Raw genomic sequence first — 18,997 nt, forward strand, 5'->3', positions numbered from 1 at the left:
AATGCAAGAGTTTTGGAAAGAGGGGCAAGGATGAAGTCTGTTGTGGATGAGAGAGCTTGGGAAGTGAGTCAGTTGTTGTTCGCTGATGATACAGTGCTGGTGGCTGATTCATGTGAGAAACTGCAGAAGCTGGTGACTGAGTTTGGTAAAGTGTGTGAAAGAAGAAAGTTAAGAGTAAATGTGAATAAGAGCAAGGTTATTAGGTACAGTAGGGTTGAGGGTCAAGTCAATTGGGAGGTAAGTTTGAATGGAGAAAAACTGGAGGAAGTAAAGTGTTTTAGATATCTGGGAGTGGATCTGGCAGTGGATGGAACCATGGAAGCGGAAGTCGATCATAGGGTTAGGGAGGGGGCGAAAATTCTGGGAGCCTTGAAGAATGTGTGGAAGTCGAGAACATTATCTCGGAAAGCAAAAATGGGTATGTTTGAAGGAATAGTGGTTCCAACAATGTTGTATGGTTGCGAGGCGTGGGCTATGGATAGAGTTTTGCGCAGGAGGATGGATGTGCTGGAAATGAGATGTTTGAGGACAATATGTGTTGTGAGGTGGTTTGATCGAGTAAGTAACGTAAGGGTAAGAGAGATGTATGGAAATAAAAAGAGCGTGGTTGAGAGAGCAGAAGAGGGTGTTTTGAAATGGTTTGGGCACATGGAGAGAATGAGTAAGGAAAGATTGACCAAGAGGATATATGTGTCGGAGGTGGAGGGAACGAGGAGAAGTGGGAGACCAAATTGGAGGTGGAAAGATGGAGTGAAAAAGATTTTGTTTGATCAGGGCTTGAACATGCAGGAGGGTGAAAGGAGGGCAAGAATAGAGTGAAAGTGGAGTCATGTGGTATACAGGGGTTGACGTGCTGTCAGTGGATTGAAGCAAGGCATGTGAAGCGTCTGGGGTAAACCATGGAAAGCTGTGTAGGTATGTATATTTGCGTGTGTGGACGTGTGTATGTACATGTGTATGGGGGGGGGGGGGTTGGGCCATTTCTTTCGTCTGTTTCCTTGCGCTACCTCGCAAACGCGGGAGACAGCGACAAAGTATAAAAAAAAAAAAAAAAAAAAAAAAAATATATATATATATATATATATATATATATATATGTGTGTGTGTGTGTGTGTGTGTGTGTGTGTATATGAGTAGATGAGCCATTCTTCATCTGTTTCCTGGCACTACCTTGCTAATGCGGGAAAGAGCGATTAAGTATAAGTGAAGAGTTTTTACCAAGGATATAAGGCATGCGAACGAGTAGGAAAGGACAAAAGTGATTGGTTCCCAGCGAATGTCGCTTTCTGGCAGGGATGGGTGATGTCTCCATGGTTTTTTAATTTGTTTATGGTTGGGGAAGTGATTGCAAGAGTTTCGGGGAGAGGGGCAAGTATGCAGTCTGTTGTGGATGAGAGGGCTTGGGAAGTGAGTTAGTTGTTCACTGATGATGCAATGCCCGTGGCTGATTTGGAGAGAAACTGCAGAAGTTGATGACTGAGTTTGGTAAGATGTGTGAAAGAAGAAAGTTGAGGGTAAATGTGAATAAGAGCTAGGTTACTAGGTTCAGTAGGGTTGAGGGATAAGTTAATTGGGAGGTAAGTTTGAATGAAGCTGGAGGAAGTGAAGTGTTTTAGATATCTGGGAGTGGAATTAGCAACGGAAAAAACCATGGAATCGGAAGTGAGTCACGGGGTTGGAGAGTGAGCGAAGGTGCTGGGAGCATTGAAGAATGTGTGGAAGGCTAGAAAGTTATCTCGGAGAGCAACAATGGGTATGTTTGAAGGAATAGTGGTTCCTACAATGTTATATTGTTGCAAGGCATGGGTTACAGATAGGGTTGTGCAGAGGAGGGTGGATGTGTTGGAAATGAGATGTTTGAGGACAATATGTGGTGTGAGGTGGTTTGACTGAGTTAGTAATGAAAGGGTATAAGAGATGTATGGTAATAAAAAGAGTGTGGTTGAGAGAGCAGAAGAGGATGTGTTGAAATGGTTTGGACACATGGAGAGAATGAGTGAGGAAAGATTGACAAAGAGGATATAGATGTCAGAGATGGAGGGAAGAAGGAGAAGCAGGAGACCAAATAGGAGGTGGAAGAATGGAGTGAAAAAGAAATCTGAGCGATCGGGGCCTGAACATACAGGAGGGTGAAAGGCGTGCAAGGAATAGAGTGAATCGGAACAATCGGGTATACTGGGGTCGACGTGCTGTCAATGGATTGAACCAGGGCACGTGAAGCATCTGGGGTAAACCATGGAAAGTTTTGTGGGGCCTGGATGTGGAAAGATAGCCATGGTTCCATTGTATTACACATGACAGCTAGAGACCGAGTGTGAATGATTGTGGCCTTTTTTTTTTGTCTTTCCCTAGTGTGAGGTGGTTTGACCGAGTAAGTAATGAAAGGGTATAAGAGATGTATGGTAATAAAAAGAGTGTGGTTGAGAGAGCAGAAGAGGATGTGTTGGAATGGTTTGGACACATGGAGAGAATGAGTGAGGAAAGATTGACAGAGAGGATATAGATGTCAGAGATGGAGGGAAGAAGGAGAAGCAGGAGACCAAATTGGAGGTGGAAGAATGGAGGGAAAAAGAAATCTGAGCGATCGGGGCCTGAACATACAGGAGGGTGAAAGGCGTGCAAGGAATAAAGTGAATTGGAACAGTCTGGTATACTGGGGTCGACGTGCTGTCAATGGATTGAACCAGGGCACGTGAAGCATCTGGGGTAAACCATGGAAAGTTTTGTGGGGCCTGGATGTGGAAAGTTAGCCATGGTTTCGTTGCATTACACATGACAGCTAGAGACTGAGTGTGAATGATTGTGGCCTTTTTTTTTGTCTTTCCCTAGTGTTACCTCACGCACACACTGGGAGAGGGGGATGCTGTTTCATGTGTGGTCGGTAGGCGACGGGAATGGATGAATGCAGCAAGTATGATGTATATGTGCGTTTATGGGCATTTGGTGATCTTTGCAGGGAAATAGTGCAAATGATGGAGAGATGTATAAAAGAATGAGGCAAGAGGTCAAGAGAAAGGTGTAAGAGTTGAAAAAGAGAGCAAATGAAAGTTGGGGTGAGAGAGTATTGTAAATTTTAGGGAGGATGAAAATATGTTTTGGAAGGAGGTAAATAAAGTGCGTAAGACAAGAGAACAAATGGGAACATCGGTGAAGGGGGCTAATGGGGAGGTAATAACAAGTAGTGGTGAAGTGTGAAGGAGATGGAGTTAGTATTTTGAAGGTTTGTTGATGTGTTTGATGATAGAGTGGCAGATATAGGGTGTTTTGGTCGAGGTGGTGTGTGAAGTGAGGGGTCAGAGAGAATGGTTTGGTAAACAGAGAAGAGGAAGTGAAAGCTTTTCAGAAGATGAAAGCTGGCAACGCGGTGGGTTTGGATGGTATTTCAGTGGAATTCATTTAAAAAGGGAGTGACTGTTGTTGACTGGTTGGTGAGGATATTCACTGTATGTATGGTTCATGGTGAAGTGCCTGAGAATTGGCGGAATGTATGCATAGTGCCATTGTACAAAGGCAAAGGTGATAAAGGTGAGTGTTCAACTTACAGAGGTATAAGTTTGTTGAGTATTCCTGGGAAATCATATGGGAGGGTATTGAATGAGAAGGTGAAGACATGTACAGAGCATCAGATTAGGAAAGAGCAGTGTGGTTTCAGAAGTGGTAGAGGATGTGTGGATCAGGTGTTTGCTTTGAAGAATGTATGTGAGAAATACTTAGAAAAACAGATGGATTTGTATGTAGCATTTATTGATCTGGAGAAGGCATATGATAGAGTTGATAGAGATGCTTTGTGGAAGGTATTAAGAGTATATAGTGTAGGAGGTAAGTTGCTAGAAACAGTGAAAAGTTTTTATCGAGGATGTAAGGCCTATATACAAGTAGGAAGAGAGGAAAGTGATTGGTTCTCAGCGATTGTCGGTTTGCGGCAGGGGTGCGTGATGTCTCCATGGTTGTTTAATTTGTTTATGGTTGGGGTTGTTAGGGAGGTGAATGCAAGAGTTTTGGAGAGAGGAGCAAGTATGCAGTCTGTTGTGGATGGGAGAGCTTAGGAAGTGTCAGTTGTTGTTCGCTGATGATAGCGCTGGTGGCTGATTCATGTGAGAAACTGCAGAAGCTGTTGACTGAGTTTGGTAATGTGTGTGAAAGAAGAAAGCTGAGAATAAATATGAATAAGAGCAAGGTTATTAGGTTCAGTAGTGTTGAAGGACAAGTCAATTGGGAGGTAAGATCGAATGGATAAAAACTGGAGGAAGTGAAGTGTTTTAGATATCTGGGAGTGGATTTAGCAGCGGATGGAACCATGGAAGCACAAGTGAGTCACAGGGTGGGGTAGGGGGTGAAGGTTCTGGGAGGATTGAAGAATGTGTGGAAGGCCAGAATATTATCTCATAGAGCAAAAATGGGTATGTTTAAAGGAATAGTGGTCAAACAATGTTATATGGTTGCGAGGTGTGGTCTATAGATAGAGTTGTGCGGAGGAGGGTGGATGTGCTGGAAATGAGATGTTTGAGGACAGTATGTGGTGTGAGGTGGTTTGATCGAGTAAGTAATGAAAGGGTAAGAGTAATATGTGGTAATAAAAAGAGTGTGGTTGAGAGAGCAGAAGAGGGTGTATTGAACTGGTTTGGTCACATGGAGAAGATGAGTGAGTAAAGATTGACAAAGAGGATATATGTGTCAGAGGTGGAGGGAATAAGAAGTTGGAGACCAAATTGGAGGTGGAAGGATGGAGAGAAAAAGATTTTGAGCGATTGGGGCCTGAACATACAGGAGGGTGAAAGGCATGCAAGGAATAGAGTGAGTTGGAATGAAGTGGTATATCAGGTTGATGTGCTGTCAATGGATTGAACCAGGGCATGTGAAGTGTCTAGGGTAAACCATGGAAAGTTTTGTGGGGCCTAGATGTGGAAAGGGAGCTGTGGTTCCGGTGCATTATACATGACAGCTAGAGACTGAGTGTTAACGAATGTTTCCTCTGTTGTCTTCTCCTAGCGCTGGCTCACGCTTGCGCAGGGGAGGCGGTTGCCGTTCAGTGTGGCCGGATGGCGATGGGAATGGATGAAGGCAGCAAGTATGAATATGTACATGTGTATATATGTATATGTCTGAGTATGTATATGTATGTATACGTTGAAATGTATAGGTATATATATGTGCATGTGTGGGTGTGTATGTATATACATGTGTATGTGGGTGAGTTGGGCCATTCTTTCGTCTATTTCTTTGCGCTACCTCGCTAATGTAGGAGACAGCAACAAAGTATGATAAATTTATAAATGAAATGAGTGGTTGGGCAATTCTTTGTCTGTTTTCCTGCACTACCTTGCTGTAATGTTATATAATAGGCAGACTGGCAAGGATCTTTATGTAAGATTTAAGCAGCATAGATATAGTATAAGAACAGGTCAAGAATTCAGTTCTTTGTTTAATGTTAAAAGTTATGACCATCGCATTGACTGGTGTAACACCAATGCAGTTGTTAACTGTAACTCCTTTACCATGAGAAATATCACCGAATCTCCAATTATTAAGTACATAAAGAATTGTAACATTAACGTTAGTGAAGGTTTGTATAAAATGGATAGCTTTGTCATAGGCAAAATTTGTAAATGGGTCACTTTCTTGCCCACATGATAAGAATTTTATGACAGGCATTATGCCAGACTTGAACAGCACCAACTTGAACACCACCATCCAGTAACTCTTGTTTACCAGTGGCGTCTTAGCTGTGTCTCTTCCTTGTATATTAACTGACTGTTCTCTGTCTTCTATCTAATTTTTGTATCTCCCTTGACAATGTGATCATTACACAAAATTGCACTTGGGAACTTATCATGTTTCATTTTCCCGTGGTTTTATGCATATACTTGATTGCATGCACCACTATGACCTCATACGGAGAATGCATCTCAACAGTCAATAGGGAAATAACCAGTTGGTTTAAATCCTCAAAGAGTTGTAATAGTAATGAGGAAAGCTGTGCAACAAACTTTGGACAACTTTTTGAGTATCCAGGAAAAGAACACTAAAGGAGCTACCTTCCTCTGGTATACACTCATTTGGCTACAGCTTTATCCCCGGATAAAGAGGCAGACATTATGGCCCCTTTCATGATATAACTCAATTACCTTCCTGAATAGGCCTTTATAAGTAAGCCTCTCAACCACTGTGGGTGAGTGTTATATTTTTTATTTTTGAAAATTCGTAGTAACAGAAATATAATATTTTTGTATTAAATATGTTTTTGAGAAAACTTTGACAAGGTAATAATGTTCACCAGAAATATAACCATTATGTATATGGTAACTTCTGTGTTTTAAGACTGAGTTAACTATGTCATTTCACTTGTACATTGCACCTTTCAGCGATACATACCCACCACATATGTAGGATTCCTTTTCTGCTCAGAGAACTGGCTATATTTGTTACACTTCATTGTATTACTTTTGTTCTGGGAGCAGTCTGTACCTAATACTTTCATTTGTAAATTAAGCTTGCAAAATACTAAAACAATAGCTATACCCACATCACATCAAACATGTGCATATTGATACCAGTAATCATACTATTACTTGATAGCTTATGGTTTAACAATAGCTCCTAAAAGCTGGATGTAGAACCCCATAACAATCTAGGAGGGTGGGGATGAGAAGCTGCTTTCCTCTTTATATAACCAGATGTCGCTCAGTTAAGCCTGAGGTTGATGGGCATATGAAGTGAAATATTAACCCATCTGATTATGCAAATATCTGAAACTTCAGGATGGATTTGTTTCAACATTGCATAATGCATTGAATCAAAGCAATCTAGAGAGAGCTGCACAGCTATCAAAATCTCTCATAAATCAGGATCATCTTTGGTGCAAGGGGACCAGACTGCTGCTGGAGTTCCTGCACCAAAACATGATCTGCTTGTCTCTTAGAACTTTTTGAGTTAATTTTATACTTTGTGAAAGAGGTCTTGTCGAAAATGTTGTGAAATTTGAAGAATTTAATATTTGGTGCTGAAGCTTGTAGTACTTCTGAGTAATTTTTGATTTGTAGCTTGCATATGTCATGAATACTTTGTAGCCTTCATTAAAAACAATAGCATAAAAATCTTCATATTTTTTATGGAAGGTGCAGTTTGTCTTCACAGGTAAGATATTGAATCGGAGTACATGTGTAACAGGAAGACTGGCTAGAGTTCAAGATTGTGTTTCTGCTTGAATGGAAAGACTGTGGTGCTTGTTGCCTCTACAAATCATAAGCATGTAGTTCTTTATGCTAATGATCTTTGCTGCTGGCTTTTTTTTAATGATTAAGTACAGAAGAATGCTATTGAAAGTTTAAGAAATGGAGCATCCTACATATTCTTTCCCTGTGTTCATTGTGTGACAATGTAACTAAATTCATTCCCAAAGTAAGTACTTAATTTTCCAGTGTACACTCCAGTTTGATCCATCAGAACTTAATATGTGTATTGTAAATGGGAATAATTATACATCAGTGTAGCAAAATGATAGGATTTATTTCTTTTTAAATTTTAACATGCCATCAATGGGACATTTTACAACACAGTTCACAATGCTCTGCGAGAAAATCAGTTTGGCTGAGAAAAGGAAAAGTTGACTTAGAAATGTTAGGAATGAAAGAGAAACATCCTGGCAACTGAGAGAAGCTATAGGAGAGAAAACTATAGTTAATGGCTGACTGTGCTACCTCTAGTTTTCTTTCTTTTTTCTTTTTCATCTAATAGGAAATGCCTGCTGGGTGAAAGACCTCCTTATAGGAAAGACCAAGTATGAAGCATCTAGCATGGATTCATTACAAAGGCCAATAGAACTCAATATGTGAAATTCATTTTGATCTTGTATGATCTTAATTTATTTGCACATTTATGAAGCATCCTTGCAGATATTGTCTCTGGGAGAAGTTCTGGTATAACTGCTTTTGTACATCATCCCTGTAATTCCCTTAGACATATGAAAATATGAAACTTCTCAGTAGTTCCACCCAAGCCTATTTTTCCAAAATGACAGCTTTAGGTGAGCATTAGACTTTGAAATATGCACCCCTAATTTGTTTTTTAGGCAAACATACAATATGAATTTTAGTATATATTTATCAAATTCCCATGATTACCACATTCAAAACTCTACCTATAAACGTATCTAAGCAAAAACCTTTGGGTCAAGTAATCCACCAACTAGATATCAGCAGACACTAATTACATTGAATATGTACCATACTAAAATATACATGACAACAAACTAGCCTTTAAGTGGGTTGCTCATTTTAGTTTTGCATCTACAGAACACAAGCACAGAGTGCTAAGCTGGAGGTCCCAATGACAGAGATAACATTCAACCCACTGTTTACCTCTAACATAGAAGGTCCTGTATATACACTTTATATGTCGACATAACTTTCTACACTATCTACGTATGATGTTTCAGTCATGCTAATCCCTTGGCAATGATTGTTATTTAGCAGGTAGCTAGTGAAAATCCTCCCTAGTGCTTCCTCAGTTGTCAGTTTAATAGAGCTTTGCACCACATGGACATACCTGTACCTGACCTCTATATCATCTCGCTCACAAGACCTAATGTTCCAACAACATACAATGAAGTTATCATTCTATAATTCAGTTCCTCACCATTTGTGAAATGATAAGGAATTGGGTCATGTTCAGTTGTGTCCACAAGTTGCACATGTTCATGGAAATCATATTTTAAGTATGAAATTTAATTTATTAGTAACGACTGCATAGAACAAAAATCCATAGCATACACAGTGATAAAGAAGTATAATTTGTGGTCACATTTCACAAAGAACGTTTAAAGAAAATTTTTCCTAAAAATAAAGTAATGGAATATGATTGTACAACAAATACATGTATGATAGCGAGGTCACTTTTTCATTTTCCTCTTAAGTATGATTTTATTATTACTTTAGATATGAAACAAACATGCAATCCTCCAGTCTGAGACAAGAAAGAATTATACAGCTCACCATTTAACAAAAGTGCCGAGAAGGACTTTTCAAATTTATAAATGTTTGGAAAAAAAAAAAAGAAGGTAATGCAGTATCTGATACAGAGTTATAGGTTAATAAGATTAAGAAAAACAACAGACAGACAGTTGGAGACAAATGAGGAGTTAACAGTTATAGGTGCACATCCTGGGTGACAGGAAGCCTGTACCAAGGAGAGTCAAATTTTCATCTGAAGAATGTTCATGACACAGTGATTATAACAATGTAGATATCAGAGTAATAAGAGGTACAATTTTTTCCATTGAGTGAGGGTATTACACTAAGAGTGTGTGTGAATGCTTTAGAGAAGAGAAATATATAGCTTGGTACATCTTAAACAACAGTTCAACCTGAACTTGTACATAACCATGTACATAACAATATTTATATTATTTACAAAATGCTAAACTGTTATTTTCTTTAAATTTTTGTGCCGCTTTAACAACAACTTGCTTGTCTTAGGAATATTACTCAAGGAAAATGATATGGAAGGCAAACGCCCTTCACTTCCAATGTATTAGCCTGTTTCCCTCAAGAAACACTTAACATAGTTTTCATAATCATATATACACTGTACATATTATGTGTGCTTGTGGAGTGCTTTTGCATTATCATACTACCATTATTAATTAAGGATCAAGACTCTATTGTTTCTTTTTTTGAGGATTTGAGTCTATTGTTTCTTTTTTTGAGGATTTGAGTCTGTTTCTTTTTTTGAGGATCTGAGCCAATATTTAGTCAACAGTCACTATCATACTTTTACTATTTATCGTGGCTCAAAGTTTAATTCTATTTTTTTCAGAAACCAAGATGTACATCCTTACAATTTCATCGTAAATCATAGTGAAACAACAAGTAAATGTATCATGACCCTAAGCATGTAAGAAACTATGGATCTTTTTTTGTAAAAAAGTATATAACCTTTACAAGAAAGGAAAATAACATAGTCTAAATACTGAGCAACAATGCACCCTATACACAAGTCTTCATGTGGTAGTTCAGCTTTTATTTGATATCTACACCATGATAAAACTAAACTTTTTTTCATGATTCCTATGTAATCATGAGTACATGTTTCCTGCACAAAAGCCTGTTGAAAAGAGGCAAGAAAACACTAATTTGTCCACCGGCTTCATGCGTAATTAATAATAGATACATATATCTGTTAGTTCCTCAGGTCAGGTCTGTCCTCATGGTATCGTATCTGTAATAGAGATTAAGTAGAGCTTTATGCTTATGAATAGTGAATAACTGTTTCAGTCTACTGGTTCTCTTAATTTTGCTCTCAGCTGGTTTATACAATTTTTTATAATGATATGGTTGATTATGCAATCTCAAGACCCCTTTCATGGGGCTATTGCAGCTTCAAGACTGTGCCTTAATCAAAGGGATAATGGGCTCATTTGTAGCAGGAAATTCCTTGAGGAGACTGTACCCCTTTTTCATCCCCTCATGAAGATATGGCCTCACTGAAGGTGACTTTTGCTCACTGTGTAGCCACATGCAGGGGAACTTTGATAACACCATTTTGATGGGTTAGTAAGGATTTTAAATGAATGTATGAGGTTTCTGAGGATTGGCAGAATACCTGAATAGTGCCACCATGTAAAGACAAAGTGAACTAAAATGAATGTTTAAAGTACAGAGGTATATGTTTCTTAAGTGCAGTAGGTGAGTTGTATGGGAAAGTGGTGACTGAGAAAGTGGTGGTATGCGTAAATCATCAGATTGGGAAGGAACAATGTGGCTACAGAAGTGTAAGAGGGTGTCTGGGTCAGGTGTTTACTTTGAAGAATGTCAATGGAAAGTACAGAGAAAGAAGGATTTGTATGTGACATTTATTGATGTGTAGAAAGAACATGATAGTGTTAACAGAGAGGCTTTGTGGAGGGTGGTAAAAATGTATTGTGTGGGAGAGATGTTAGAAGAACTGATTAATTTCAGTTGAGGGAGTTGAGCATATGTGTGAGTAGGAAGAGAGAAGGGTGAGTGATTTCAGTTGAAGGTTGGCCTATAGCAGGGTTGTCATGTCACCATGGTTGTTTTGTTTTATGTTTTGGTGGGTGGGCTAGATCTGCATCCTCGCCAGGATGTGGCTCTGGTGGCAGATCCAAGTGAGAAGCTGATTTCTGAGTTTAGAGTGTGAAAGGAGAAAGCTGAAAGTAAGTGAATAAAAACATTTTTTTTGTTTAGCCGTGGAAAAAGACAGTTGCAGCATGAGTTTCAATAGAGAGGGCCAGGAGGAAGTAGGATATTCTTGGTACCAGGGAGTGGATATGACAGTGAATGGAACTAATGGAAGTTGAAGTGAGCCATAAGGTGAGTGTGGGGCTAAGGTCCTTGGGGAATTGAGGAGTGTATGCAAAGAGGTCATTATCTGGGCAAAGATGAGCATGTTTGATGGTGTAGTAGTCCTGACAGTGTTGTGTGGTTGTGAGGCATGGGATCTAGAGGAGAAAATATGGAGGAGGGTGACTGTTTTGGAAATGAAATGTATAGGACAATATTGGTGTAAGGAGGTTTGACAGTAAGAGATGGTAGGGACAGAGTTTTGATAGAAGTATAGTTAAGAGAGCTTAAATGGTGTGCTGAAATGGTTTGGACATGAGAGGATGAGTGAGGAGAGGTTGACAAAGAGGGTACATGTGTTAGAAGAGGATGAGACAAGGAGAAGGAAGAGACTGGATTGGTGATGGAAGGATAGAGTGAAAAAAGGTTTAAATGCTGTGGGCCTAAACTTGCAGGAGGGTGTGAAGAGTGCAAGGGATAGAGTGAACTGGAGTTATCTATATCTCTAATGCCTGCTCCCCCTGGGAACTCCCATTAAAGGATGGCTACAGCAAGAGAATCTCCACGTATCCCTGTTCTTACATGCCTCCCTCACATACATTCCACATATTCCTCTGTTTTTCTCCCTCCAGTATTCCTCCACCCTATTTGCCTTTGTCACAGGTGATCTTCCAATCACACCAACCCCTTTAATTGTACTATCATACACTATCCTTGTAAACTCTCAGTCTTGCATTCTTTCCACATGCCCAAACCACCTCAAAGTATTACATTTCACCCTTTCTACCACTCCACAATTCACTACCTTTGCATTCCTTGCCATACCATATATCTCATACACCCTTTCATTTCTCCATTCCATCTAGTCACACCACATGCTCTTCTCAAATTGCTCATTTCCACAGCCTGGATTCTTGACCTCTATGCCTCAGTCCATGTCCATGACTCTTCTACCCTGTACTGCTCTCTCCCTTATCTATCCTTCCATATCACCAACTTTATCCAAGACAGCTCCTAGATACTTAAATTCTCTCACTTCTTCCTGTCCCCCCCCCCCCTATCGACAGCACAATTTAGTACATTTCATCTTTCTTTCTGTATGGTTTTACAAAATCTATACTTTCACTGTTTCCTTTTAAACACCATTACTTTACTTTTATTGGCATTTGATTTCAATCCTCTATGGCTACACACATCATAAAACACACTTACAACCTTCAACTCCACTGCAAACAACACAGTATCATCCATAAACAGGCTTGCTACTAGCCACCATATCTCACCACCCCATTCCATCTCTGTGCCCCTTTTCCGTAGTTTTGCTTTCATCTCTTTTATCACTCTGTCCATATATATATATGTATATTATAAAGCCACGGTAACATCACTCAGCCCTGCCTCACACCTACATGTGTCTCAAAACTTTTGCTCAGCTCTGCTTTCCATCCACTCTTACACACACATTTACTCCTATATAGAAGGCTTTTACACCATTCACCAGTTGTCCCCCTATACCATATATCCTTAACACATCCCACAAAGTATTCCTCTTGATTGTCATATGTTTTCTCTAGATCCATAAAAGCTGCATACAATTTCTTGCCTTTTGGTTAATACTTTTCAACAGTCATCTTTATTACAAAAATCTGATCCATACATCTACCTTTCCTAAAACCCCCTTGCTCTTCACTTATTCTGCATTCAGCCACTTCCTTCACTCTGTCAACTAATATTCTTGCATACACTTTCCTGGCATACTTGACAGACTTTTTCCCCTATAATTTCTGCTTATATCCTTAGTGCCTCTTCCTTTGAATAAAGGGACAATAAGAGCTTTCACCCAATCCTCAGGCATAACCTGTTTCCATGCTAAGTTACATATAAGACGTATTCACTCTATCACAATTTCTCCTCCATACTTTAGCATTTCAGCCATAATCCAATCCACTCCAGGTGCCTTTCCTACCTTCAGCCTCATTATTACCCTTCTTATCTCCCTTTTTTGTTACAGGCCCCTGCACTTGTATCCTCTTCCTTCCCTCCTCCATACCCATGCATGTAACAACTGCTGCCTCCCCTTCTTACACATTCATCAGTTCTTCAAAATACTCTTTCCATCTTCCTTTCACTTACTCCTTTTGATTTAGCAATTGCCCTTCCTCACTTCTCACATCATCATTTCCACTCATACACCCATGTCTTTCCTTTTTTGCCTCCTTACAGTATAGTTTCTTATTATCCCAAAACTTTTCACTTAAGTTTCTTCCAAAATCTTCATATACTCTTTCTTTTGCTTTCCTCTATCAGCCTCTTAACATTCTGCTTACATATTTTGTATTCTTCCCTCCTCCTTTGCTGACCTTCTACTGGTACATTCCTGTTAAGCAATCTACCATATGCCTTCTTCTTCTCTTCCACAGCATTTCTTATCTCTTCTGTCCACCATGCACTGCCCTTTTTATTCCTGTATATCACCACCTTGTATCCAATTACTGATTCTATATATATGGGTATATGGAGGATGATGTGCTTTCAGTGAACTGAATGAGGGAAGGGGGGTAAAATATGGAAAGATCTTTGGGAACTGGTTGTGGATAGGGGACTGTGGTTTCGATGCATTGAACTTAACAGCCAGAGTGGATGTAAACAGATGAGGCCATTTCCTCATCTGTTCCTGTTACTACCTTCCTAACACAGGAATTGGCAAACAGAGAAGAGATGAAGAATGGCCCATCCACTCATATACACATTATATATATATATATATATATATATATATATGATAGAGTGGCAGATATAGGGTGTTTTGGTCGAGGTGGTGTGCAAAGTGAGAGGGTTAGGGAAAACGATTTGGTAAACAGAGAAGAGGTAGTGAAAGCTTTGCGGAAGATGAAAGCCGGCAAGGCAGCAGGTTTGGATGGTATTGCAGTGGAATTTATTAAAAAAGGGGGTGACTGTATTGTTGACTGGTTGGTAAGGTTATTTAATGTATGTATGACTCATGGTGAGGTGCCTGAGGATTGGAGGAATGCGTGCATAGTGCCATTGTACAAAGGAAAAGGGGATAAGAGTGAGTGCTCAAATTACAGAGGTATAAGTTTGTTGAGTATTCCTGGTAAATTGTATGGGAGGGTATTGATTGAGAGGGTGAAGGCATGTACAGAGCATCAGATTGGGGAAGAGCAGTGTGGTTTCAGAAGTGGTAGAGGATGTGTGGATCAGGTGTTTGCTTTGAAGAATGTATGTGAGAAATACTTAGAAAAGCAAATGGATTTGTATGTAGCATTTATGGATCTGGAGAAGGCATATGATAGAGTTGATAGAGATGCTCTGTGGAAGGTATTAAGAATATATGGTGTGGGAGGCAAGTTGTTAGAAGCAGTGAAAAGTTTTTATCGAGGATGTAAGGCATGTGTACGTGTAGGAAGAGAGGAAAGTGATTGGTTCTCAGTGAATGTAGGTTTGCGGCAGGGGTGTGTGATGTCTCCATGGTTGTTTAATTTGTTTATGGATGGGGTTGTTAGGGAGGTAAAGGCAAGAGTTTTGGAAAGAGGGGCAAGTATGAAGTCTGTTGGGGATGAGAGAGCTTGGGAAGTGAGTCAGTTGTTGTTCGCTGATGATACAGCGCTGGTGGCTGATTCATGTGAGAAACTGCAGAAGCTGCTGACGGAGTTTGATAAAGTGTGTGGAAGAAGAAAGTTAAGAGTAAATGTGAATAAGAGCAAGGTTATTAGGTACAGTAGGGTTGAGGGTCAAGTAAATTGGGAGGTGAGTTTGAATGGAGAAAAACTGGAGGAAGTGAAGTGTTTTAGATATCTGGGAGTGGATCTGGCAGCGGATGGAACCATGGAAGCAGAAGTGGACCATAGGGTGGGGGAGGGGGCGAAAATTCTGGGAGCCTTGAAGAATGTGTGGAAGTCGAGAACATTATCTCGGAAAGCAAAAATGGGTATGTTTGAAGGAATAGTGGTTCCAACAATGTTGTATGGTTGCGAGGCGTGGGCTATGGATAGAGTTGTGCGCAGGAGGATGGATGTGCTGGAAATGAGATGTCTGAGGACAATGTGTGGTGTGAGGTGGTTTGATCGAGTAAGTAACGTAAGGGTGAGAGAGATGTGTGGAAATAAAAAGAGCGTGGTTAAGAGAGCAGAAGAGGGTGTTTTGAAATGGTTTGGGCACATGGAGAGAATGAGTGAGGAAAGGTTGACCAAGAGGATATATGTGTCGGAGGTGGAGGGAACGAGGAGAAGAGGGAGACCAAATTGGAGGTGGAAAGATGGAGTGAAAAAGATTTTGTGTGATCGGAGCCTGAACTTGCAGGAGGGTGAAAGGAGGGCAAGGAATAGAGTGAATTGGAGCAATGTGGTATACCGGGGTTGACGTGCTGTCAGTGGATTGAATCAAGACATGTGAAGCGTCTGGGGTAAACCATGGAAAGCTGTGTAGGTATGTATATTTGCGTGTGTGGACGTATGTATATACATGTGTATGGGGGGGGGTTGGGCCATTTCTTTCGTCTGTTTCCTTGCGCTACCTCGCAAACGCGGGAGACAGCGACAAAGTATAAAAAAAAAAAAAAAAAAATATATATATATATATATATATATATATATATATATATATATATATATATATATATTAATGTATAGGTATGTATATGTGTGTGTGTGGACGTGTTTGTATATACATGTGTAAGTGGATTGGTTGGGCCATTCTTTCGTCTGTTTCCTTGCGTTACCTCGCTAACGCGGGAGACAGCGACAAAGAATGATAGAGAGAAAAATATATATAAGGGGAGTAGGGGAGGAATGGGATGTATTTAGGGAAGCAGTGATTGCTTGCACAAAAGATGCTTGTGGCATGAGAAGCATGAAAGGTGGGCCAATTAGAAAGGGTAGTGAGTGGCGGGATGAAGAAGTAAGATTATTAGTGAAAGAGAAGAGAGAAGCATTTGGATGATTTTTGCAGGGAAATAATGCAAATGACTGGGAGATGTATAAAAGAAAGAGGCAGGAGGTCAAGAGAAAGGTGCAAGAGGTGAAAATAGGGCAAATGAGAGTTGGGGTGAGAGAGGAGCATTAAATTTTAGGGAGAATAAAAAGATGTTTTGGAAGGAATAGTGGTTCCAACAATGTTGTATGGTTGCGAGGTGTGGGCTATGGATAGAGTTGTGCGCAGGAGGGTGGATGTGCTGGAAATGAGATGTTTGAGGACAATATGTGGTGAGGTGGTTTGATCGAGTAAGTAATAATAGGGTAAGAGAGATGTGTGGTAATAAAAAGTGTGGTTGAGAGAGCAGAAGAGGGTGTTTTGAAATGGTGTGGTCACATGGAGAGAATGAGTGAGGAAAGATTGACCAAGAGGATATATGTGTCGGACGGTGAAGGGAACGAGGAGAAGTGGGAGACCAAATTGGAGGTGGAAAGATGGAGTGAAAAAGATTTTGAGTGATCGGGGCCTGAACATGCAGGAGGATGAAAGGCGTGCAAGGAATAGAGTGAATTGGATCGATGTGGTATACCAGGGTTGATGTGCTGTCAGTGGATTGAATCAGGACATGTGAAGCGTCTGGGGTAAACCATGGAAAGTTCTGTGGGGCCTGGATGTGGAAAGTGAGCTGTGGTTTCGGGCATTATTGCATGACAGCTAGAGACTGAGTGTGAACGAATGGGGCCTATGTTGTCTTTTCCTCGCGCTACCTTGCACACATGAGGGGGGAGGGGGATGGTATTCCATGTGTGGCGAGGTGGCGATGGGAATGAATAAAGGCAGACAGTGTGAATTGTGTGCATGGGTATATATGTATGTGTCTGTGTGGGTATATATGTGTACTTTGAGATGTATAGGTGGGTATATTTGCTTGTGTGGACATGTATGTATATACATGTGTATGGGGGTGGGTTGGGCCATTTCTTTCGTCTGTTTCCTTGCGCTACCTCGCAAACGCGGGAGACAGCGACAAAGCAAAATAAAAAAAAATATATTATATCCCTGGGGATAGGGGAGAAAGAATACTTCCCACGTATTCCATGCGTGTCGTAGAAGGCGACTAGAAGGGAAGGGAAGGCTGGAAATCCTCCCCTCTCATTTTTTTTTTAATTTTCCAAAAGAAGGAACAGAGAAGGGGGCCAGGTGAGGATATTCCCTCAAAGGCCCAGTCCTCTATTCTTAACGATACCTCGCTAATGCTGGAAACGGTGAATAGTATGAAAGAAATATTATTATTATTTTTGCTTTGTCGCTGTCTCCCGTGTTTGTGTGTGTGTGTGTGTGTGTGTGTGTGTGAGTGTATGTGTGTAGGTATGGGTAGCTGGGTGGTAGAACTGATAGAAAAACTATAGAAGATCGTGTCTAAGTTTGGAAGTGTGTGTGAAAGTTGGAATGTTAAAGTATATGTGAATAAATGCAGGGTTGTTAGGTTTAACTGGGTGAAGTGACAGTTTATTTGGGGTTGTGAGTTTGAATGGAGGAAATTTGAAGGAATTGAAGCATTATAGATAATTGGGAATGGATATGGCAGGAAATTGGAAGCATGAAAGCAGAAGTGAGTCATAGGATGGGTGAGTGGGCAAGGATTTTTGGGACCACTGAGGAATATGTGGAAAGAGAGGTTGTTATCTGGGAGGGTAGAAATGGATATTTTTGAGGGTGTAGTAGTGCCAACAATGTTGTAAGATGAAAGGGATGGACATAAATGAGGATGAGTTGAGAAGAGTGGGTGTGTTGGAAATGTGGTGTTTGAGGACAGTATGTGGTGTGAGGTGGTTTGGTCAACTGAGCAATAAAAGGGTAAGAGAAAGGTATGGTAACAAGAAAGGTGTAGGTGAGAGAGCTGAAGAGGGTGTACTGAAATGGTTTGGACATATGAAAAGGAGTAAGGAGATGATGATAAAGATATATGAATCTGAAGTTGAGGAGACAAGGGGAAGGGGAAGCCAAGTTTGAGTTGGAAGGATGGAATGAAAAAGATTTTCAGTGATCAGGGCCTGAACATGCAGGAGGGTAAGAGGCATGCATGGGAGAGTGAGTTAGAATGATGTGGTGCACAGGGGAAGACCTGGGGGGAACCATGGAAAGGCCTGTGGGGCTTAGTTGTGGATAGGGGGCTGTGGTTTTGGTGAATTGCATATGACAGCTAGAGAATGGATGTGAGTGAATGTAGCCTTTCTTTGTCCATTCCAGGTGCTACCTCACTTTCTTGGGAAATGGGAAACAAATGTGAAAAAAGAAAAACTAACATTATATATTATTATTATTATTATTATTATTATTATTATTATTATTATTATTATTATTATAATAATATTAGTTATTATTATTATTATTATTATTATTATTATTATTAATAGTTACTATTATTATTATTATTATTATTATTATTATTATTATTATTATTGTTATTATTATACTTAGTTGCTGTCTCCTGCGTTAGCGAGGTAGTGCAAGAAAACAGATGAAAGAATGACCCAACCCACCCACATACACATGTATATACATAAACGCCCACACACGTACATATACATACCTATACATTTCAATGTATACATACTTATATGTACACAGACATATACATACTTGCTGCCTTCATCACCACCCAGCCACACATGAAATGGCACCCCCCCCTCCTCCCATGTGCGTGTGAGGCAGCACTAGGAAAAGACAACAAATGCCACACTCTTTCACACTCATTCTCTAGC

The 18,997-nt window shown here is 40.1% G+C and overlaps 2 protein-coding genes across 22 annotated transcripts in view; one reads left to right on the forward strand and one right to left on the reverse strand.

Moving 5' to 3' along the window:
* Window positions 1–18,997, reverse strand: part of LOC139747051 (uncharacterized) — a 1,040,326-nt gene that overhangs the window by 149,992 nt on the left and 871,337 nt on the right. For 2 of the 21 annotated variants that reach the window (XM_071658813.1, XM_071658811.1), the window contains one exon: window positions 8,274–10,215. The exons of the other annotated variants lie outside the window; for them this stretch is intronic. In XM_071658813.1, coding sequence (XP_071514914.1) covers window positions 10,177–10,215 — 39 coding nt within the window. In that variant the 3' untranslated portion in view covers window positions 8,274–10,176. Of the gene's footprint in view, window positions 1–8,273; window positions 10,216–18,997 lie in introns of those variants that run through there. 21 annotated transcript variants of the gene reach the window in all.
* Window positions 1–18,997, forward strand: part of LOC139747055 (uncharacterized) — a 236,301-nt gene that overhangs the window by 110,556 nt on the left and 106,748 nt on the right. The window lies entirely within an intron of this gene.

Source organism: Panulirus ornatus, chromosome 67 (genome assembly GCF_036320965.1).
Source record: "Panulirus ornatus isolate Po-2019 chromosome 67, ASM3632096v1, whole genome shotgun sequence".
Taxonomy (NCBI): Eukaryota; Metazoa; Arthropoda; class Malacostraca; order Decapoda; family Palinuridae; genus Panulirus; species Panulirus ornatus.